Consider the following 22,056-nt stretch of genomic DNA (forward strand, 5'->3'; position numbering starts at 1 on the left):
GTTTACAATCCCACGATTGTCAACCTCTCGCATCTGCACTCCCACCACCATGTCAGACCGATCGCTGGCGAGCTCACGATTTACGCCGCAGAACCAGGCCACCAACGATCGACTGTCGATCAACACGGTCGGTCTAGTCGCGCTCTCGGACTTTCGCAAACGACGCGCTGAGGTCCTGGAGCAGCAGGAGCGCGAGGCTCGCGAGGCGGCACTCTCGGCACGCACAAACACCTCGACGCCGGACAGATCGCTGACTGCGACACCGAACAACGCAAGCGCCGACAGTAGCGAGACGGAAAAGCAGAGGAAGAAGAAGAAAAAGAAGCATGCAAAGGCGCTCGTTTCGTTCGGGGATGATGACGAGGAGGAGGAGGATGAGTCTGGACCCAAGCTTGTCACCGGCCGGGGAGCAGGAGCGCAGGGGGCGGAAAAGGCCGCTAGACAGGCTGCAGAGAAGGATGTTGGTGACAGCAGCAGTGCGGAGACTGGCACTGAGGGTGCCTCTGGCGAAGACAGGGACAAGGACAAGGACAAAGACAAGGCGGACAAGCCACCGGCCAAGGTGATGGTCAACTCGTCAGTCGGCATTGTGCCCCGTGCCCGGACGAAAGCTGCGCTGCGGAGGGAAGCGGCCGAGAGGGAGGCATTGCGCAAGGAATTCCTCATGCTGCAAGCTGCCGTCAAGGCGACGGAGATTGCCATCCCGTTCGTCTTCTACGACGGAACCAACATTCCCGGCGGCATCGTCAGGGTCAAGAAGGGGGACTTCGTTTGGTTCTTCTTGGACAAAAGCCGTAAGGTCGGCGCACGACTTGGAGTGGGTGCAGATAAAGTGGTGAATGCTAGGCGGGACTGGGCTCGCGTCAGCGTGGACGACTTGCTGCTTGTGAGAGGAACCATAATCATACCCCATGTGAGTTTCACTTTTCATTCTCTATTTTTTTTCTTTCTATCTCTTTTCCTTTCCCCTTTCTATGTGATTTGCTAACAGCCTGTCTAGCATTATGAATTCTACTTCTTCATCATCAACAAGACCATCGGCCCAGGCAACAAGCTCCTCTTTGACTACAGCGCTGAAGCGACCCCGACGCATCCAGCAGCAGGTGCTTCAGGCACATCGGGAATTAACAACACGCCTGACCTCTCCAAACTTGAAGGGGCATCGGATGACCCGACCTTCACGAAGGTGGTTGATCGGCGGTGGTATCAGCGCAACAAGCACATCTACCCGGCCAGTGTGTGGCAGGTATTCGATCCGGAGAAAGATTACTCGAAGGAGATCCCGCGGGATCCCGGAGGCAATGCCTTCTTCTTCACGAGGTGATGACACCGGTGTCGGGAGCATCGCGTTGATTTAAACACGGCGTCACCCCTGCAGCACCTGCAGCACCAGCAGCAGGGTTGTTTTGGCGCCCGTTAAATGCAGGTAGCTGGCTGGTGCTGTCTTTCTGTGAGCTTCATCTGAACGATCCATCTTGCTAACGGTGGGACTGGGCTTACCTTTCAACCCGTCAGCCGCCAGACACCCCAGAACAGAGCGGCCAGCATGAGCCAACCTGGCCAGAAGAGCATCAGGAGCAAGGTGTTGCCGCCGGGTCCAAGGAACCATAAGAAAAGCTCCAATTCGAGCCTCCTGCGGAGACGCCTGGAAGGCTTGGAATCCCACGCGCTCCATGCGAGCCATTTCGACAGGAACAGCGCCCTTGCGACGACGGCCCTGGAGCCAAGGAGCGTCCTCCACGCAATGCTCCTGCTTGCCCAGAGGGAGACTGTGGCTGCGATGGTGGCGGCAAAGTAGGCCCGGACGACGAGGTGGAAGGCGGCAGAGCCTATCAGTTGCTGGAACTGAACCGCGCTGTTAACGAGAGGATGGAAGGTCGAGATCACGTCGGATCGTTGGGTGAGGGAAGCGGTTGGAGAGCGCTTGGGGGTGGCTAGGAGGGCCATGTTTGTTCAACAGCCGGTGGAAAACCTCTAGAGGGAATGCTTCCATGTCAGTTGGTGACCTGGTCTGTCAGGTTTGGCGATCCTTTTTCTGGTGAAGATTTGAGGGGATCGAAGGGTAAAAAAAGCGGCCCAGTTGAAGGTGCCGGAGCGTACCCAGCGGATATGCTGGGTCCTGGAGATCCACTATCGAACAAGCTGGAATTTCTTGGCAGTCGTAGTACCTGACTGTGACTTGTCGAGCCCTTGTCGCCCGCCGCCACTCGTCGCATTGCGGTTGCAGCCCGGCAGGTCACTGACTGGTCCCACGTCTCTGAGATTTGTTAGGGATTAACTTCTTGCCTCGCTGGCAGAGCGTGCACCATGGCGGCTCTGTTGTCAACCCCTCCTCAACCTGTTTGGTACACTAATGACATGTCTCGGTTGCGGTGTTGTGGACCCTGAGGACCCCGCGCCATAAAGACGTACCACGTGGGGGGTTGATTCGCGACGTCAACAAGAAGGGAGCAGCCGTTGGCACGCGTTGCATGGCGATCCCGATACATGCTGTTCGAGCGCATAGAATGACACATTTTTGCTTACTGGACGCGGGGGGTCCTTGTGGTGCAAAACGGCAATTGTTTGAGGGGTCGAGGGATTTGCGGCGGAGCCTGACTCGACGGGCGGTAAACTACATTGCCGCTCCCACAACGCTTGCAGAGACCGGAGTGCTCCTAAACTCTGAACACCGCTGTCTTCACAGGGCTTAGGGCAATGCATTTTGCAGTGCAATCTCGAAGTACAGAGATATCATGTCGAAGGCTTGCAGGGATTATGTGTCGCCTTCCTGGTGCGGCTGCAGTTTCGTCCCGGTTGGTCTTCGTCCCAAGCCGGTCTCGATCGGAGCTGCTTGAGTTGAGCTAACATTAACCGTCCGGCGGGTGAGGCGGGGCGGCGGGTCTGCAGGTCTGCAGAGCGGGGCTTCCTCCTTCCAGGAACGTGCAACGGCCGAGCCACTGATTGGCCTGCACCATGACTCTGGAACAGCCCCAACCTTAGCACTGAACTTTGATGCCATTTGAATAGTCAACGCTGTGCACCCCTCATCTTTCCTAGGTAGATAGTATGTTTGTGTATGGAATTGCAGCTACTTAGTCGTGGAGGAACGCTCAGGGGAGGGTATGTACTGTATATACATACGTGATACCACTCTTCACCTGACCTCGAGCAAGGTTTCATGATGCAGTGGTAGCTCGACCCTATGCCAGGTATGCGAGAAGTCTCTTACCTGGAGATTACATCGGGATTCTTCGTCGATAGCCTTTGTATGCAACCGTGAGCAACTGATAACGATATCCTGGGACAGGAGCCCGATTTACACCAAAAGGAACTGAATGGGTCGTATCTTAAAGGGCTTCGACGGAGACTGGCAAAGACAAGGAATATGTTTCCTTCTCTTTCTTTGTCCCTCTTTCTTGTGCTAGCGGTTTACCTGGCTTCCAAGGAATAATAGCACAATGAGTGTTGTGTAGTGGGAGCCAGTAACCCGGCTCCAGAATTTGGCAGTGCTCTAAACTTGATCCCTACAAGGAAGAATTGTGCATACAGGGGCGGGCACCTTCCCTTGATGACAATGTTACCTGGCTAAGGTACCTTATACATGCTGAGAGTGGTGATTTGATTATGATTATGCGTTTTACAATTAGGAGATACATGCTTACAAACCTGTTCGGGCAACTGAAGCTGAAATCACTTCTTCACACGTCTCATCGACTTCCGCCACGGGATCATCAATCCAAGCCCATCAACCTTCTCAACCCCGTGTTATCCACGATGGTAAACCCACCATGCAATCTCTCAACCCCCTGGCCGTCCAGAGCATTGTCCCACATGCCCATGGCCATGCCCGTCAGGAATTTCCCCAGGTGCTCAGTGGGGCTCCACTTGCTCTTTGCCGCGTGCTTCATGATCGGTGACATGATGCTTCCGGCCATGCTCCTCAACATCCCAAGCTCCGGCAGGAAAGGCTTGATTTCGGCGTGGCCGGTCCAGTCGACGAATCCGGGGCGGACGGTGGTTGCCCTGAGAGTGGAAGGATTCGATTTTTGCATCTCAGCCAGCGCCAGTTCGGTTTCGCCCTTGATACGCCCAAAGAACGGAGTCAAGGGGCCCGGGGTGAAGGTTGCGCCGTTGCCGGAGACGTAGACAAAATGGAACGGTTGACTGTTTTCTGCTCTTGACGCGAGAGACTGAAAGGCTTTTGCCGCAGCGAGAGGGTAAGTCTTGGTTATTGTGATGTAATCCCTGGAGCGGAGCCGGTTAAGATCACTCGTGTGCCTGGTAACTAGTCAGAGTTCAGGGGTCAAAAGGTACTGACTCCTTGCTGACCTGGGTCTGGCTGATGCCCAGTGCCCAGACACAAGCTTGGGCTCCTTGTAGCTTGTCAAGGAGGTCTTTGTCGTAGGACGCGAAGTCTTTGTGGATAATGACATTGATGCGGTCATCAGTGAACTTGACTGGCCGTCTGCTCACAACCGAGATCTTGGTGACGTCTTTACATTTGATCATGGCGTCGAGAGCAGCGGTGCCCACCAGACCGGTGGCGCCAGTTAGAATCAGATGCATCTTGTTGAGCGTGGAGAATCGAGATATATTCGGGTAGGCGTAGGTAGGTGGGAATAAACGCTCGGGCGCTTTGGTGGCAACCAGATGTCAACACGCGGTAATCCACCCTTTTGGACACAACTGGAATTGTGGGTGGCCTGAAAGAGATGGGAGGGATAATTGAGAAATAAAGAAGTTTGCATAGGTCAGCACGAGAACCACACAACCATGCTGGCTGACAATGGCGGCGTTAGTTTTCGGCTTTAAAGCTAGTGATGGAATACGGGGCTGACGCGTCATGTAAGGTTAGATTAGATAAGTCTTGTGGGTCTTGGCTTTGTGGAGTTCTTTTCGGGGTGGCCCTGTGCACCACCCTCTTCTTCTACTTGGATGCAGGGCCCGCCTGCAAGAACCCACAAGACAACCTAGACATCGCATTATTGAACCATCTTGATTTAACCAGACCACGACCTCGCCAGCTTTAAGGTTCGGAGATAAACTATAACTAATGAGTGTCTGACTGCAGTGACAGGGGTCATGTGTGGCCGTGTTCCTGCCAACCCTCCCACATCGAGCAAGGTTCAAAAATGCACTTACACATCTTCTATTCCGTGCAGTATACTAGACACTTCTACTCACTGAAGCTCAGATCAATTGTGATCGGCTTATTCTCTGTCGCTCATGAATGGAGAGTATGGAAATTGTATAATCGACGGCTGCAGCATGATACCAAACACTGTCTCTATCCCCGGGTGTGTTAAGAATCTACCAAAATCTACAGGTAATTGACACTACCAGTATAGCATTTCGCATAGTAGAGTAGGTGGGCACTCACAACTTAGCCTGGGAATTCGCACCATTTATCCCAGGCCGCTTGGTCTAGGGCGGGTATTGTGCATACTAGAAAGACATAAGAGGACAACAAAAGTTAGGCATGAATATTTGTAATGCGGTGGGGAGAACAGGTCGTCGTGTCCTATAGTACAGAGAGCTCCTCTCGCCGAACGCTGAGCCACCAAAAGTTTGTTTGCCGCCGGCAATAAAATACTGGCTGAATAGGAGTATAATAATGAGTCTGTCAATTTCTTAGGCCCTTCTAGGTGAATCTTTCCCGCTTTTAAATACACTCTATAAATTAGCTCAAATTCCCAACCGCATTCAAGCGTGCATGCAGGTACACCATGACCCCCTCCCCAAGATCACTTCAGACTGCACTCAAGGCTGAGGCTTGTTGGACGGCTGGCTGAGCGAGGCTTTGCCGGTCAAGCCAGTGGGCCCACCAGAATGCGAGGCCGTAGCAAGGTTCGGATCAGGACCGCCGGTCATGCTCTGATGCTGCTCAGCTGCTGGCCACGCTGTCTGGAGAGTGTCTTTCTTGTCTTCCCGGAGGGCTACATCAAGGAGGCGAGCTTCATTGTTCGGAGCGCCAGAGAGAAAGAACTTACGTTCCTAGCCCATCTTCGTTGCCTTTTCCAACCCCTCCTTCATTGTATCCTTGACTTTATCCATGATTGGAATGATTGGGATTTGGTATGGTAACTCCTGATGTAAGATTGTACTGGACGTGAGCGGCTAAGGAACAATTGGTAGTTTGAGTTCTGTCCTCGGCGGTGCAGTTGCTGTGATGCAATAGCCCAAAACAATGCCACTGACGTTGTTCATACCCAAGGTAGGTAAGGTACCTGGTAGGTATGTAGTACCTGAGAAAGATGGGCCAGCTTTGTGATGTACTGGATGTATGTACCTATGTATGTACCTTGGTACCATTTTTCGGGACCACGAGCAGATGCCCAAGCTCTGAATCGTACTATTACTGCAAATCTCGGGATCGGCATGGCCTACCATGCCAGCTAGCCGATCGTAGGGCGTGGAAGCCATTTGAGGGCTATCTCGCTACAACAGGCTCACGAGCCCCATCGGCTGATGAACTCGTCCCTCTTTGCGCTCTTGGCCTTCAGTTTAGCCAGTCCGACGCCGACATCGCTCAACTTCTCGTCCACCTTTCTGAGCTCCTGGGACAGCACGGCTATCGACCTCTCAATCTCAGCGTCAACGAGTCGAACGTCTCCGAAGGGACTCTCGGCCAGGATAGAGTCGTGGACCAGTTGGATCGCCAGTTTCCCGTCGGCCACATGCTTGGTTGCTACTTCCTCAAGGTTCTCCTGGGCATGGAATGCAGCGTCCTGCAATTTTTTCCGACGGCCAGCAAGGGCTAGAGATAGCTCATCTACCTGTGCGCGCAAGTCGGGAAGCCCTTCCTTTTCTTGCGGGAGGCTGATAGCAAGAGTACGAAGGATCTCCTCTAGCGGTGAGTCGTCGCCCGTACCAGGCGCGCCAGTCGAATATCTGGACCTCTGGCTCGGCCGGGTGCGGACTGGGGACACGGTTCCCTGTTGTTTGATGCTGTGCTGCTGGTGCGTTGGCGATGCTCGGATGGCTGAGGGCTGCGTTTGTAGCTCAGCTTTGGCGAGGTCGAGGACGGCGTTCGCTGCCAGTTGGTACGACTGGAATGCATCAAGGCGAGCCGTCAGATCTTGTACGCGATCGATAAGGTAGTCGAGGCATTCGTGGATCTTAATCATTAGCTTGGAAAGAAAAAAGAAGAACTCGCCAGTACTCACATAACTGGCTGCCTGGACTGACCTCGCCAGCGTCTGGCTGTTCTTTGCAGCGAGACTTCTGAGTGCCGGCTCTAGAAACTGCTGCTCGGTGGACATTTGGGCGACCGGAAGGATCTCTGCGTAGAGGGACTCGACCTCCTCTTGCAATGCGGAAACCTCGTCGGTGGAAACCTTGGTTGGTGCCGATTTGGTGGGAGGCTCAAGAGCTTCGAGGTAAAGGCGGTCCAGCCTCGTGCGAATTCTCTCCACCGTGAACTTGATCAGCCTACCACCACGTGAGTCTCTGAACGGAGAGGAGGCACGGCGAGAAACACACCTCGCGCATGTCTCGCGCAAGAGAGCGACGTCCCTTTGCTCCTCATCATCCTCAGATTCGAGCTCCAATCCCAGATTTTGAAGACTAGATAGCAACCTGTCGTCAGAGGAAAACAGATTCTCTGCCGTCTGCTGTATTGTTGCGCTAGCGCCGATGCTCCGCTGCTCGAGCTTGCTGACGCGAGAGCCGAGGGATTGCAGGAGTTCGTCTGTCTTGTCGGGCCAGTCAATACAAAAACAGCTCTGCACGCACCGGGTAGGTGGTAATTATATACGTGTAAGGCAAGATCACTGCGCTCAGATTGCCACGCCCGGGCTCGCTCCGCTTCGATGGTGACGCGCTCCTTGAGGCTTTCGCGCCCAGAGTCGACAAGACGGCCAAGAGCCTCCTGCTGCTGTCTGAGCGCCTCGGTATGCCGCGTGATGGCCTGGGTAGAGCGGTGGAGCTCCTCTATGGCGTCCTTAATCTCTTGGTCGCTCAGCAGACAAGTTGCGGCCAGATCTGACGACTTGGCGAGCTTATCGGCCAGGCCCGACTGCTCGAGGGCGGCATACCTGGTCGGCACGGTTAGAATTGAGGGCTGGCCACGGGTCTAGACAAAGACTTAGGGGTTTACGAACTGGCTCAGCTCATTCGCGGTGAGCAGCGTATCCGGCGTGAGGTGAAGCGTAGCCCAGCGCAAAAAATCGATCGAAGCTGGGTCGGAGAGCGCTCTCCTTACCGCTGACGCATCGAACGATGGGTCGTACGCCCGCAAGAGGGTGATTAGCGACTCGGCGTCCATGCCGAATATTCAAGAAACTAAGGCATCGAGTAGACCTGGCGTGCAGAGCTCCTGGTCCTTCTCTGTCGGATAGAGCATGTGACCTGGCTCTTGTGTGCATGAGCAGGTGAATGTCGAGGTGGAGCCTGGACCCAACTCTGACCGACCAGCCGACGATCCCTGCCTCCGCCGCGCACCCCGCAGTGGGAAGCTCCTGCAGACGCAACGTGAGCCCTGCATTTGCCAAGCAGTGTAATCCGTACGGTAATCGTACTTTGTACATACCACATACGCGTACCACGTTCATTGCGGGCTGCAACTGGCTGCCTCCTTTCACAACAGGATATCTCGTGAAGGTTCGTTTAGGTGTTCTTGGTTGTTACGTCCGTAGGCAGTGATGGCACGCTGACGCAAGGCGGCGGACCTCCCGATACCTAATTACTGCTGCTGCCCGCAGGTCCAGGGAAAGCAATGACAACAGACGACCAGCCACTGTCGAGCAGGTGCGCCTCCCGGGACTCTCTTAGAGTTTGGCAATATTCATGCTCTGCAAAGCCTCGAATCCCAGGCGCGGGGAGTTTTCTTTGCGACAGTGACTCGCTGCCATTCATCGAAGCCGCCAGGAGCCGATTTGTCGGACGTCATCAAGCTCGGGGCACAGCTTTATGTTCTTGGAGTATGTGTGGCATTAGGTGAACGGCAATGTGGCATGGCACCTCAGAGCTGCTAAGCCGCTACCTTGTGCAGTGGGTATGGTCACCGTTCAATGCTTCTAAGACAGGGTCTCCGAAGGATCTATTGTCCCAAATTCGCGTTCCGAGGCACATGCTCACCACATTTTTGCTGGATGGAAGCTTGTTCAATGTGCCCACAGGAGCTCTCCCTTTGACGCTTTGACGTATCGTAAGACGGTGATCCCACATTCACCAGGTTCAGAGTGCGGCTCGAACCGCAGCCAACCGTTGTTGAAAGGCGGCAAGCTGCATGTCCGGCACCACTTGCTGGGTCCTGCAGCTTCCCACCTTTGGATGGCTCTGTTGCGGGCTCGTCTCTTTCCCCCCTAGTATTCTTCTTGCGGCCGATCCGCACAACGCGCCGCTCTTGACTTCCGTCCCAACTTCGTCATTGGGGCGTGGGGATGGCCCTTGTTGTTGATTGGACACGGCATGATGCAGTGTTTGGCCCTAAGCCTTCTACTGGCGACTAAGCAACACCGTTTGCGAGGGGCGCCACGGATGGCCGCTGTAGTCGTCGGCCAGCCGTTGCCTCTGGGTCCCTCCTGCCCTGCATGTGTTGCGCATGCCCGTCATTGACTGCCGCTCCACACAGACAGCCTGGAGTACAAGCTTCAGGGACCGTCTGACGCTGGAGATGCCGGTTATTAGAAGTTGATGGGATGTTGAGCTCGCGCCGGATAATGGTGAGGCAATTACGTATTCGTCGAGCTAGCCTTCCAGGCCTCATAAAGGGTAAATAAAGGGAGATGCTTCCTCCAGGGCTGCAGACTCTTCCCCGGAACCCGCCCCGCTAGGTACGGGGGAAGCGCACAGGTGCAACCCGATCATCCTGCGATGCTCTGTCTCCAGGTACAACTTGTGTTTTCTCCGTTTGGAGTTCGAACATGCGCGCAGTCGCGACCCGCGGAGGTCCCAGAGATCTGCTGGGTAACTCTGTAGCATCGACTTTGGGCAGTTTACACCGCAATGTTGACGTGTTGCTTCAGCACGTTACCCTGAGGCATGCCGGAGCCCCTTCCCGGCAAACACAACGTTCTGAGGCACCTCAACTCCTTCACCTGGATCCCTCGCTCGGCATTCTGATAGGGTCTGGGTTGCTCTTCTTTATGCCGACGATCTTCGGCGTAGTTCCATGACCAGCCCAGAGCAGCTCCTGATCTGCGATCGTACGGCGTTCGTACAGCGCACCTCTGCTCGGGATGCAACTTGAACCGACGGCTCCATCCAGGCTTCACCGTCCGAACGGCCACCCGAACGTGGGTTTGGGGGTACAAACACGAGGACCACCACTACAGTCTGTGTTCCAGACACTCCCGCTGCCGTCCCCTTTTAAGTGCGATGGTTGCCATCCTCCTCCCGCCTCCAGGCTCTGTCCAAGGTGATGTCTCACTGCCTGATATGTGCGTACTTGTGCGAAGCAAACAAGCTGTCGCCCGCTCGACTCTTCCGCCTTGGATTCACATGCCCTCTCTGACCGGCACCGTGGGTCTGGTGCGAGCACGGGAATGACTTCACTGCCTGTGCACCTTCCTCAAACCTCAAGCCCGATCTCCGCAACTCCGACGCCTCGAAAACGGATCGTGCTGCGCGAGCAAGTCCAAGATGGGTTAATTGCGGTTGTCATGGCCTCCATCGCCCAGCTGTTGATCACTGCCATACAGCTGGGCCTAAACCGGGAGGGAGCGGACTTTCCAGCGCCGATACTGGCCATGGTTGGGTTATTTGCGGCCTTTTCCGCCATTGGATTCGTCCTTCCTGGACTTGAAAGTGTGTACATGAGGTGGCTACGGCGTCCTGTGAGTACTGGTAGCAGAGACGTTCCCGGACGCCGTATCTGACCGAAGCTGACAGAGCTCCTAAATCGTCACATGTCCATTGGGTTCGCTATTCCGGTGGTCATGCTCTGCCGCGGCCCTGTATCTGACCCGCGCAGCATCGGCATGATTGTTATCTGTTTCTGTGAGACGTCTTGCCGCTCCTCTGCCCAAAAAGCCATTGCTAACGTGCCAAGTTCTGACGGGCCTGTTCAACACTGTCTTTGCTTACATTCTTACTTTCTTGATCCAGTGTGTCATCGTTCGCTACGACAAAGCCTTCTTGGAAGTTCGGCGGCCTGGGGATGTGGAAAGGGGGGGAGAAACGCATACACAAAAGCCAGGCAACTTGGACAACCCGTCCTGCGAGGGTTCGCCGGGGGGAAATTCGTTGACCATGGGTTTCTACGGCTCAGCGGAATCCTCCGAACCGGTCGAGCCGACATCGCACCATGCACCGAGTCTTGGTCCGCAGCAGTCGAGGGGTTTGTCCCCCCGTGGTGCTTTGCACGCCTGGGCAATCAGCAACCCTATCCTCCTTTTTTCCTGGCTCCTTACTCTAGCCGTGGGCGTTCCGCTCCGCTACTGCAGAGGCCACGACGTAGCCCTCGGGACCCTTCTGATCTTTTCCGCCTGGCTCACCGCGCTCGCCATCCAAACCGCCATCAAGTGCACCGCCCATCTGCCGCCCAGTATTCGGACCCTCCTCGCAAGCCTCCTTAACCCCGTCCTCTGCACTTCCCTCGCCATGATAGCCTACGTCTTCATCGACGGAGTCCTCAGTCACCGGCCGTTGGGCGTTATGCTCGACACCCTGCAAACCCACACCACCTTACCTACCCTCCTTCTCCACCCGGCCAACACCCCTACCACCGCGTTCCAACCGGCACGGCTACCCCCTGGACGGATGGCCGCCGGCGACATAGCAACCACCCTCCTTAACTCAGGCCTCGTCGCCTGGGGGCTGAAGCTCTACGCCCACCGCGCGCACCTCTTCTCGCGGGCTGGTCTCGCCGTGGTCACCGTTTCCTCGGCCCTCGCGCTGGCAAACCTGGCGGGCGGCCCGCTGTTTGCGCGCGCCGTGCTCGGCGTGGCGCCGCCTAGCAACGCCCTCGCTTTCGCGGCACGGAGCGTCACCATTGCGCTGGCGGATCCTGTCATGGATATGCTCGGCGGTGATGGTGGGCTGAACGCGGCTATGGTTGTGGGTGGAGGGATTGTGTACCAGATAGGGCTGGGGTTGGGAGTAGGAAGGTGGTTGGAGGCGGGAGTCGTAGAGAGGGTGGTGGGGAGGAGGAGGAGGAGGAGGAGGAGGAGGAGGAGGAAGAGAAGGTGGTGGTGGTGGTGGTCGAGGATGGGGAGAGATGGCGGTGCTCATGATTATGGTGGTGGCGACGGTAATGACCGTGGTGAGGATGAGGGTTACGGTAGCAATAATAGCTGTCTCAGCGGTAGTACCGCAACGGAGAGCCGGAATTGCGGGAGGGCGGAAGAAGATGGTGGTACAGGGACGGGCACGGAGGGTGGCACACAATGGGTGGGTGGTGGGCAGGCACAGGACGCGAATCGGGCGACCGTTAAGGTGCAGCAGAGCGCGAACGACCCAAGGATTGTTGCCGCTGGCGTCACAATCGGTGTTAACGCCGCGGCCATGGGTACGGCGTACTTGTACGAGGTACACAGCGAGGCAGCGCCGCACGCCGCATTATCGATGATTGCGCTGGGTGTCATGACGGTGGTATTTTCGAGCATACAACCGCTCTCGCAGTGGGTTGTGAGGAGTACTGGTACATGAAAGGTTACGTACACACAACGTGAGTATTGCCAACACCATAGGAAAAGACGGTGGGCATCTGGGGAAGTTTATCGCTTCCAGGAGAGGGATGCCGCTGTTTTATGGTCAGGGAGCAAAAACTCCAAGGCCCCGGGTTCCGCAGAGGGCGAGTAGGAAGGAGGGGCCCCATACAGAGGGATATCCATGGGCGGTTTACTATCGATTTGGTATCAGCCTGGATTATGTCAACTTGGGACAGTCAATCCCATCGAACTGGTTATGCGCTCGACACTGGTGCCAGTATTCTAAAGTAAAATCAGTGGCTGCCACCCGCGAGGCCGAACCAGTCTCGTTTACGCGCTAAGGGGGTGGAATGATGCCGGCGGAAAGAAAAGTACTCTAATCATAGCCATCTGTTCCCCATGTTTCGATGACAAGCTTGTGCCGGAATGCCGCCATCGCATTCACTCGAGTCTTACACGGCAGGTTAGCTATACCCAGAAAGGGAAATACATGGAGAAGGAAGCAAACCTTTCAATCAGGTGCAGCCCACTTGCTGTATCAACAATGCCGGAAATCTCCCCTTCCCGCAGCGCAAATGCGGCGTCTTCAAACTCTTTTTGCATGTCCCCCCTACCGAAGAAGCCCAGATCCCCCTGCTTGCGGGCGCTGCTGCAGTCTGATTCGGTGAGGGCGAGCTGGCCGAGTGAAATTTCGCCGGATTTGATGCGGGCCTCGTAGGACTTGATGATCTCGTACGCCTCTTCCTTGCTCCGGGTGATGGTGTTTTCGCGCCAGCTTGACGGGCGCCGGCTGTCGCGGTGCTTCACGAGTAGGTGGGCGCAGCGGATCTTGCCCGGCTGGCGCTCCTCGCCGGTGCCGGCGGGTAGGCCCTTGTTGCTGTGGTACTTCGCCATGTAGATCTTGAGTTTCTCCGTGTCTGTGCCCGAGGGTGGTTCCCAGCGCGAGATCTTCTCGGCCGAATTGAAGTAGTAGGGCAGGTTCTTGGACTGGCTGTGGCGCACCTCCCAGTTGGGCGGAAGGCCGCTCTCAGGTTGCTGAAGGGGCACGTTAATTCCTCAGTTGAAGTCGGAGAGGCTAGGCTACGTTGACAGCGTGGGAGGGCCGTTCAGAATTTGGGAGAACTACTCACGTCGGCCATGGTTCCAAGCAAGTTGCTGTGCGACTGACGGTAACTGCGGCGATGACCACAAGAGAGCGTCCTGATGCGGGGACCTGAGCTTCGGTTCAGAATCGGTCGCGCAAGCAAGCGTAGCTGACCGGTGGGTAAGAGACAATAAGACGAAACTTGAATAGAATGAACTGGTGATAGAGGGACTCCAGGATCAGCCGATGATGCGGTTTGTCCTCTTATGAGCAGGCTGGCAGAATGACAAGGTTGCAGCGGGCTGTTAATCGAAGCCTCTGGATGCGGAGTGCAGCTGGGCCAAAAGGCGGGGTGATGGAAGGGTCAGGGTGGGGGTGTGCAAGCGCCTGGTGTGCCCGCTGCAGGTGCACGGCGGGTTGCTTCGGACCCCTGTTTCAATGGCCGAGCACCTAGGGCATTGTCCCACACAACCAGGCACGCCAGGCTGCGTCACTCACAGTCACCTGTCCCACCTGTGTGGGCGCGTACCACACCACCGTCAATCACGAGGCTTGCCGCCAGAAAGCGCAGCGTTGCACTCGACGTACCCACAAAGGATGTGGTCACTTTTTTGCGTTATTGAGGCTAAGCACAGGTTTGAAGAGCGATTGACCACCTTAGCCATAGTTAACCCCAAGGAAGAATACCTAACCTGTAGTTATGTATGAACTGTACATACATGCATACTACGGATTACATCTACATACGTACCCTCTGTTCGTGGTGTTTACACCGGGAACTTGTTAACTTGGCCAGGGGCTGCTTTGCGTGCTTTGTGGTGTAAGTATCTCAATATCGCTTCTTGTCGGCGGCAGAGCCGGGAGGCTAGCATCAGGTCAATTCGACACACTGATGAAGTCGATGTGGAGTCGCCAATTTAGAGGCCAGAGGAAAGGATAGAAAGTCTTGCAAGGTACTCTCCGACGCGATGTTGGTCAAGTGATAAAGGAGCATTCTTATGGTAAGGTACGACTTGCTACACTTTCCCACCGTATATGTATTATTGATACATTGATTATACATAATACCTTGAGACGAAGCCAATCTATAGCTTTATTAAGGTACCCTTGCCACTCTAACAGTTGGAGAGGAGGAATTAGCATTCTTACTGGGGTGTGGTATCGAGTGCTTGCTTGATGTTCCCGACAGATTGCGCAGTTCACACACGCCAGGTCGGGATATATTTCGAAAGGCCAAAAGGCGCCTGTCACCGCGGATTTGCACTTGCAGTGCACATTGCTTATCGCCTAGTGGCCTCGCGTGAATGCTGGGAACATCAGGTCTGTGTACCTTCTTTTAGGTAATTTCGATTGCTGTATACGGAGTATGTGCGCAGGAAACTAGCCCGAGATCGCGTTTTGTCTCTTGAGATTAACAAACAATGATCCTTCGCGCAGAAGAATGTACGGATTATAGTACATAGGATGCTACACTAGAGTACTTGTATGTAATCTAGACTCTATACCTTCCTATCCCTCCTTGAGGCACCCTGCACTTTGAGATTCTCGAGTCTAAACAGCACAAGGCTAATCTGATCAGCGTAGATGGAAGGCACTACGTTGTAAGGATGTAACGCTACTGATGAAGGTACCCTATGTAGGTACCGAGGGTACTTACTACGTATGATGGGTAAGTTTGACCCCCTGTCTGGGTATCAACAGGGGCCCTGACAGGCAGGCGCAGGCAGGAAAAACTGGTGGTAGAGGCACAAGAGGTTTTTCCGAGAGAGCCCTGGTCGGTACCTGGGCAGGGGGTGAAACTTTGGCTCCCTACCACAGTATACGGTATTGCGTTCTGTTTGTGCCCGAATCATTGACACCAACTTGCAGTGGGGTCATGGCGCAGAGGTGAACCCCTGACCTCAAGCTAAAACGGTTTAGGCGCTACTCAGTGCCAACATTAAAAATTGCCGTAGTAGCTTCCACTAGTATCGGCCCGAGGTAGGTACTTACACAGTAATAGCAAGTAACTTTGTATGCGGCAGCCCCAAACTGTGCATGTGGACAAACTTGTCATCTAGGCTGCTGCAAGGGAACATGGAAACAGTGTCCGATGATATTCCGTTGTCTGCTGCTGCCTTAAGCATCGTTTCGCAGGCACGGTCAGCTGCTCCTTACTCCGTTATGTCGAAAAGAGTTGGAGCAGAATTGTTTCCGGATTTTTGTTCCCCGTTTTACCAGTGCCTTGGCATGATTTGCCGCATCTGGGCTTGGATTTCCGGCTCCGCCAATTTCAGCCGTGGCTACTCCGTACACGTTTCGCTCAGACGTTTTGCAGCGTTCTTACGGTCCCGCACGTACCATCATCATCCCAAGCGACTCCTTCCCCATCGGCCACTTCTCTCTAACAGCTCAATCATCGACTTCCGACCACGCGTCTATTTCTGTTGTCGCCCCCAGCAGAGCGCCCGACCAGTACTGAATCGGAACTGAATCTCTATCTTCCCCAGCTGTGTCGTGCCATACTTGTAGCACAGGTCAGGTCAGTTTCGAACGGAAGAGGGGCCGTCTTGCCACCACACCAACAATGTCCTCTCCCTCAGCCACCGCTAGCGACCGCAAAAAACCGGTTGAGCAGATTACATTCCGTTTCTGCTCCGAGTGTAGCAACATGCTATACCCCAAGGAGGACGAGGTCGAGCGCAAGCTCATGTTCACGTGTCGCACTTGCAATTTCTCAGAGGAGGCCACCTCGTCGTGCATCTTCCGCAACACCATGAACAACGCCGTCGGCGAGACGGCCGGCGTGACGCAGGACGTCGGCAGCGATCCTACGGTGGGTAGCTATTCTCTCTGTTCTGACACAGACCCTTCTGAGCGCCGAGGCCCGGGCTCGTTGTCGATCGTCTCGAGCTCAACGAGCCACTCCATTGCTTCGGCCTGCGTATCTTCCTGCCTTGGGTGTGGTCGCATGTTTGTCTGTGAGGCATGCGGTGACCACTTCAAGATGCTCCGCGCCGATCTTGGTACGCCGGAACTCGAGTTCGATGAGGCCGGCGGACTTGAGTTTGACCAGGACGTCGACACCGATGACGAGCTTGACGTGGACCTCCAAGATGTGGAAATCATGGCTTGGACCGGTGAGAGTCTCGACGAACTTGGCGCCTTGGTGTCTCGAACAGAGGACCTTTTCGGGCTTCGCAATGTCGAACTCAGTATGGAAGAGAATGCCACGAGCGCTCTCAGAGCTGGTGCTCCAGTATCTTGAAGACGTCACAACTCTCTTGCCTAGGGATGTGCTGCTTGAACGCCGAGTTATTGCAATGACTCGGGGTTTTCGCGGTTAGTCCCATGATATGAACGACCTGTACGACACACGACATCCATGACAGCGAGCTTTCACACACGTCTCAACCATCATTATTGCGCATGCAACAATAACGCATCGGGTCATCTCTGGAGAGTGGCAGCCTTTGGCCAGGAACCTGTTGGTCGAAGCTCGGAGCATCTGCAAAGCGCGCTTAATGATAATTAATGACGAGAATCGAGGGCTGACAGTGTTTCCTTGTTTAGTTGCCAAGGGCTAAGAGAAGCTGCCCGGCTTGTCAACATGACGAGGCGGTTTTCTTTCAATCGCAACAGCGCAGCGCCGAGACGGGAATGGTAAGGAACTCTGAGAAGACTCCTCGGGCAATTGCGGTTGCTGACAGTAGTAGAAACTTTTCTATGTCTGCTGTGAGTGCGGCAACATATTTCAATAGGCCGTTGGTCTTTTTTGGGGTCAAGTTTCCCATCATTATTCATCAAAAGGCATCGGCACACTTTGGCGTTTAGTGATAGAGGTCACCGGCTTTGGAGGCGGCGCAGCGTTTTACACTATGGTCAATTCATGTATTTGATGGATTGTGAGTTGCTGGACGGAATCGAATCAACAAGTCTACCTATTTACCGTTTACTTTTGTACAAGTAGTATACACATCCCGAGTAACGCCATCCAAATGCCACTGCTTAACGGCTAACCCTAGCGTGACACGCTGCCTCCGTCAATACACTTGCTCCCCGTTGGCCCGGCGGCGCCAGCCTAGGATGTTAGGATGCAGCATAACACCAATCTGCTTCAACAGCGTACCGCCGCAAGCCCAATTACCTCCCAATCTCTTCGAAGAGTTATGCCTGCATGGGTGCCATGCTGAGAATCCTGCTCCACTTCTTCTTTCTCAGCTCCTGTCCCACGACGCCGTTGATTCGGGAGCCGATCGGGTCGCCGGACTTGTTGATGAGAACGCAAGCATTGTCGTCAAAGCGAATCACACTGCCGTCCCGTCGTTGCACCCTTTGTTTTGTTCGCACCACGACCGCATGCCGGATGTCGCCGCGCTTGACCTTGGCACCAGAAGTTCCGGCCATGCCCTCCGCTTGGGCTCCTCTCTGTTTCTGAACGACCACCACGATCCTGTCGCCTGTACCAGTAAATGGTTAACTTCCGCAGCAAGGCCCGAATTCGTTTAAAGTGACTACGCACCAATAGAGGCGTGTCTCTTCTGCCCGACAACCATGGCACATTCGACAATGGCCGCCCCAGAGTTGTCGATGCAATTAAGCATCGTCTAAGCCTGCTGGTCAGTACTGCAAGGCAGTTAAATCCAAAACAATACACACCTTTAGCTGAATCATTTTGATCAGTCACTGTCTGAAAGCGCGGCGCTTGGAACGACTGATATTGAGCTCTGCAACTTGAGACGTGGACGCCCACTATCAGGTCGTCTTGGCCAATGCCGAACTCCAGAAAATTGTTCGGGCCTGGAATGGTAGAGTCTGGATTATGTAACCAAGGCGGTGAGCAGGTCGTTCGATGGTGGTGGTTCAAGATCGAGGGGCAGAAAGCTTGGCAGATGGTCAACCAATGGGATGCGTTGCGCAACTGTCGGCGCTTGCTGCTCTTCCTCTGTGTTTATGCCTAGCCCCCGAATTTCCAGGGCAACAGCACATGGGGGGAACTCCCGGGTCTGGCATCCAAGCTGGACTTCTCCATTTCTGTAGAGATGCTGCAACATCCATCTCACCTTCATCCGCCGATCCTCAACTTCTCTCAGCGCAGATTTCCAACCGTCAAGCCTTCCATATTGTCAGGGTTCATGAATTCCAGCCTGTGCATCTGCGTATGACGACAACTTACGCAATTCGCCGCAATCTGTTAAGGCTGAGCTGCGATTTCGATCGACCGTCTGCCGAGGTCGTGCAGCTGCTGATTGGCACTTCAATTTCAGCTGGGGATATCTCGGTGGGAAGCTGAGCACAGCTGTTCCTTGCATCGGTTTTCAGCTGCTTCGCCGTTCAAGCACGTGCAGTGAGCCGCGAAGCGCATTTTGCTGCTGCAAGCCGGAGGCTTTTTGCGACCAGGACAAATTTCCCGGATCAGCGGTCGCTGGGAGGATAGCAGATTCGGGCATGGAAAGCTGACACTCTTTTATCTGTCGCAGCACCGATAGTGCACATCCGCTCCTTTCAATCCACAGGCACTGGTGATCACCATCCACCCAGCCCATTCTCATTTCCCGACCCTCTCCCTTTTGCGCGCAACCGAGCCCTTCTCTTACCTCACTAGTCCTCATAATGCCTCGAATAGCAACCGCGACCTCCAAAAAGCAGTCGCTCACCTTTGCGCAACTTGCTGCATATGATGACATTCTGACGGATGCTCTCATCGATCGTGTGAGTTGCGCAGCGCCTCTCGCTCGGAGAGGATGAAGACTGACCTTCAATAGGTGTACTACTGGACGACAATTCCAAAAAACCGGCCATCGTACCATCCGTCGCGCGGCGTCCGGGAAGAAGAGATCGCCAAAATCATTCAAACTCACCTGATCGTCGAGCCGAACCTTGCTGTTGCCGAGGAGAAGCTCCTGTCGACCGATGGCTTGAGAAAGTTCCATGACTCGCTCAAGACAGCCAAGGAAAGGGAAGATTTCAGGTCCCACCTTCGTCGGTACATGTCCATTTATCTTCCCGACTGTCCATTTGAGGTAAATGCGACAAACCGTTACACGATCGAATCGTACGAAGCGAGCATCACAGCACGACGGCCCATCAGGCGCAATGAACCAATCAAATATTTGGCTGGAATTCAGGTGACGGTTACGCCGGAGGAGGAGGCCCAGCTGGCCCTTCGCAAGAAGGACTTCAGTCTCGTTGTCAGCAGCAGGAGTAAGCTGACCAGCTTATTCATGGGACCTGCGCGGTTCGCGAATCACGACTGCAGCGCAAATGCCCGGCTCGTTACGGGCGGCCAGGCAGGGATCCAGATTTTCGCTTGCAGGGACATTGCGGTTGGAGAGGAAATTACCGTCACATACAGTGAGAGCTACTTCGGTGAGAACAACTGCGAATGTCTCTGCCAAACTTGCGAGGAAAAGGGGGTAAATGGCTGGAGACCCGAGGACGGCGTGTTGTCGGTTCATAGGAGCATCGAGGACAGCACGTTCGGCGTTGATCAAGGCTACTCGCTGCGGAGCCGGAAACGGGATCGGAGCCTCAGTGTCGCCGGGTCTCGCACATCGTCGGTCACCCCGGACATCCGGCCACGTATTCCCAGGGGATCCAGGCGTCGGTCAATGGTGGGAGACAGGGCGTCAACCACTGATTCTCTTGACGGTGAAAATTTGGCCATGTCCAACGCTTCTCTGAAACGAAAGCTGGACATGGCGGGCTTAAGTTCCCCCCCGCTCACGCCGAGCAAGCGTTCACAACCTGATCGCTACAGTACTGCCACAGCTTCCTCCAGCATATCAAGGGGCAGCTCAGCTGTTGGATCCGCCGGCGACTCTGTGGTCTCGGAAGATGGGAAAAGCGCCCTCACCGAAGTCACGTCCCCGGAGCCTGACAAACCAGGTCCTCTCTTGTCACCAGAGCTTTCACCTGTGAAGCAGGGCGACACAGCGATTGGGCAATTGGCTGGCGGGCGATTGCCCCACCTGCCCCTAACGTCTGCGGAAACGCTTAAATCAACGTCGATTCTCCCTACAACGGAATCCGATCCTATGCAAGGTCCAGTCGGCAATGCGTCTACTACAGTATCCTCACCGCCTGACCCGGAGTCCTCCGCGACAGCAACGTGTGACGTCTCCGGGGATGCTTTGTCTCAATCCGCCGGTCTTCAACTGGAAGAGGTGAAGGACAGGGATTGGAAGGATTTGAAAGAGACTGTTTCTGGAAAGCCTTACACGCACAGTTCAGAAATTGCTCTGGACGCAGAAATCAAAGACACAGAGAAAAGCATTTCACTAGAGGTGGATACGGCGGCACCGGACGGGCTTGATAGAGCAGAACGGCATAGGTCTACACCCGCCAACGACCCCAATGATGAGGCAGCCACAGTCACGTCCGCTCCCGCCAGAAGGAGAAGGAAACGCGGCATCTCTAACCAGCCTGCTGCAGACCGCCCGCGGAGACGTCGAGTTCCCGGGGATTACACTCTCACACCGCTTCTCCTCTCGGAGCCGGAAACGGCGTGGATTCACTGTACTAACTGCAACACGGCGTTTGTGCAGAAGGATGCCTACTTTACAAAAGCCAATTGCTATCGATGCGAGCGTCACTCTAAACTTTACGGTTATGTCTGGCCCAAAACAGCCCCGGAGGGTAAGCACGACAAAGAGGCGCGGGTGCTCGATCATCGGGAGATCAACCGGTTCCTGCACCCCGAGGACGAAGCAATCATACGCGGCCGGAAGCCGTGGAGGGAGCGCTTGACGGGCGCGAGTGCTGAGCCCACCAGCGGCGAGGAGCGCGGGCAAGAGTCGCTGCGTAAGGAACCGGATCGATCGAAACCTCGGGCCTCCTCGGATCTTGAGGCGCCTGCGCGCCGGAGCGGACGTATCCGGAGGGCAAGCGCAAGAGCGTTAGGGGAGTGAGGCTCGATTTGCGATTGAGACTGTGACCGAGCGAGGCAGTGCGAATGTGTAAGGCATGATGCCCTTAATGGATTGTACTGTTTCTCTTGGTTGCTGCAGCTCAGCATGAACTCCTTACCACCGATCTGAAACTTGTGAGCGAAGTGCTGTGTATTACACTGTACATATATACTTTTGCAGGTGTGACCTGATCATTAATACTCTCAATTAGAAAAACTTCCCCCGACAAGCTGTTGGTTTGCTGGTCGGTGAGCGTGCTGTGATCCCCGCGGTCCACAATTCAACAACCCCTGGCAGCCAACCCTGCACGAAGCAGGCCACGGCAGAGACCCACACGGGCTGCAGCTGAGGCCATCCCGGTCAATTGTGGAGTGGCTGGGTAAGGATCCCAGAGCTTTCCGTTGAGCTTTGCAGATAGTGCAGAGAGCTCCCATCTTCAGGCTACCATTCCTCAACGGCGCAATCCTAAAGAGAGATACACTCAAATCCTTCAATCGCTTGCCTTCCT

General features: G+C 54.9%; 9 protein-coding genes across 9 annotated transcripts; 4 read left to right on the top strand and 5 right to left on the bottom strand.

Annotated features, from left to right (window-relative positions):
• Positions 1 to 49: 49 nt before the first annotated feature.
• On the top strand, positions 50 to 1,324 carry P884DRAFT_210245 (XAP5, circadian clock regulator-domain-containing protein; the record flags this gene model as incomplete). Its single annotated transcript, XM_069438986.1, has 2 exons — positions 50 to 913; positions 1,001 to 1,324. The coding sequence occupies 2 exons, from the start codon at positions 50 to 52 to the stop codon at positions 1,322 to 1,324; spliced, it is 1,188 nt and encodes a 395-aa protein (XP_069294139.1).
• P884DRAFT_294692 (uncharacterized protein) lies at positions 1,047 to 2,154 on the bottom strand. The gene has a single exon (XM_069444293.1). It carries the CDS (start codon positions 1,945 to 1,947, stop codon positions 1,504 to 1,506), a length of 444 nt encoding a protein of 147 aa, XP_069294140.1. The 5' UTR covers positions 1,948 to 2,154; the 3' UTR covers positions 1,047 to 1,503.
• A 1,559-nt stretch (positions 2,155 to 3,713) lies between these two features.
• On the bottom strand, positions 3,714 to 4,548 carry P884DRAFT_210237 (uncharacterized protein; the record flags this gene model as incomplete). Its single annotated transcript, XM_069438985.1, has 2 exons — positions 3,714 to 4,227; positions 4,301 to 4,548. 2 exons carry the CDS (start codon positions 4,546 to 4,548, stop codon positions 3,714 to 3,716), a joined length of 762 nt encoding a protein of 253 aa, XP_069294141.1.
• Positions 4,549 to 6,132: 1,584 nt separating this feature from the next.
• On the bottom strand, positions 6,133 to 8,323 carry P884DRAFT_250666 (uncharacterized protein). Its single transcript, XM_069440654.1, has 5 exons — positions 8,085 to 8,323; positions 7,739 to 8,018; positions 7,465 to 7,676; positions 7,149 to 7,413; positions 6,133 to 7,100 (listed from the first exon to the last, which is right to left on the bottom strand). Exons 1-5 carry the CDS (start codon positions 8,246 to 8,248, stop codon positions 6,432 to 6,434), a joined length of 1,590 nt encoding a protein of 529 aa, XP_069294142.1. The 5' UTR covers positions 8,249 to 8,323; the 3' UTR covers positions 6,133 to 6,431.
• Positions 8,324 to 10,832: 2,509 nt separating this feature from the next.
• Positions 10,833 to 12,979, top strand: P884DRAFT_316712 (uncharacterized protein; the record flags this gene model as incomplete). The annotated part of the gene is made up of 3 exons (XM_069445293.1): positions 10,833 to 10,923; positions 10,976 to 12,060; positions 12,301 to 12,979. 3 exons carry the CDS (start codon positions 10,833 to 10,835, stop codon positions 12,571 to 12,573), a joined length of 1,449 nt encoding a protein of 482 aa, XP_069294143.1. The 3' UTR covers positions 12,574 to 12,979.
• Positions 12,550 to 14,017, bottom strand: P884DRAFT_332354 (uncharacterized protein). The gene is made up of 3 exons (XM_069445781.1): positions 13,706 to 14,017; positions 13,084 to 13,610; positions 12,550 to 13,026 (listed from the first exon to the last, which is right to left on the bottom strand). The coding sequence occupies exons 1-3, from the start codon at positions 13,712 to 13,714 to the stop codon at positions 13,017 to 13,019; spliced, it is 546 nt and encodes a 181-aa protein (XP_069294144.1). The 5' UTR covers positions 13,715 to 14,017; the 3' UTR covers positions 12,550 to 13,016.
• Positions 14,018 to 15,771: 1,754 nt separating this feature from the next.
• Positions 15,772 to 17,576, top strand: P884DRAFT_231141 (uncharacterized protein). The gene is made up of 3 exons (XM_069439817.1): positions 15,772 to 16,474; positions 17,212 to 17,301; positions 17,355 to 17,576. Exons 1-3 carry the CDS (start codon positions 16,226 to 16,228, stop codon positions 17,397 to 17,399), a joined length of 384 nt encoding a protein of 127 aa, XP_069294145.1. The 5' UTR covers positions 15,772 to 16,225; the 3' UTR covers positions 17,400 to 17,576.
• A 1-nt stretch (position 17,577) lies between these two features.
• On the bottom strand, positions 17,578 to 18,416 carry P884DRAFT_250672 (mitochondrial 54S ribosomal protein uL14m). Its single transcript, XM_069440655.1, has 3 exons — positions 18,298 to 18,416; positions 18,161 to 18,245; positions 17,578 to 18,098 (listed from the first exon to the last, which is right to left on the bottom strand). Exons 1-3 carry the CDS (start codon positions 18,310 to 18,312, stop codon positions 17,806 to 17,808), a joined length of 393 nt encoding a protein of 130 aa, XP_069294146.1. The 5' UTR covers positions 18,313 to 18,416; the 3' UTR covers positions 17,578 to 17,805.
• An 835-nt stretch (positions 18,417 to 19,251) lies between these two features.
• Positions 19,252 to 21,548, top strand: P884DRAFT_272720 (uncharacterized protein; the record flags this gene model as incomplete). Its single annotated transcript, XM_069442545.1, has 2 exons — positions 19,252 to 19,350; positions 19,404 to 21,548. 2 exons carry the CDS (start codon positions 19,252 to 19,254, stop codon positions 21,546 to 21,548), a joined length of 2,244 nt encoding a protein of 747 aa, XP_069294147.1.
• Between the last annotated feature and the right edge of the window lie 508 nt (positions 21,549 to 22,056).

This window comes from Thermothelomyces heterothallicus (assembly GCF_042370625.1).
Source record: "Thermothelomyces heterothallicus CBS 202.75 unplaced genomic scaffold P884_scaffold_31, whole genome shotgun sequence".
NCBI classification, from domain to species: Eukaryota; Fungi; Ascomycota; class Sordariomycetes; order Sordariales; family Chaetomiaceae; genus Thermothelomyces; species Thermothelomyces heterothallicus.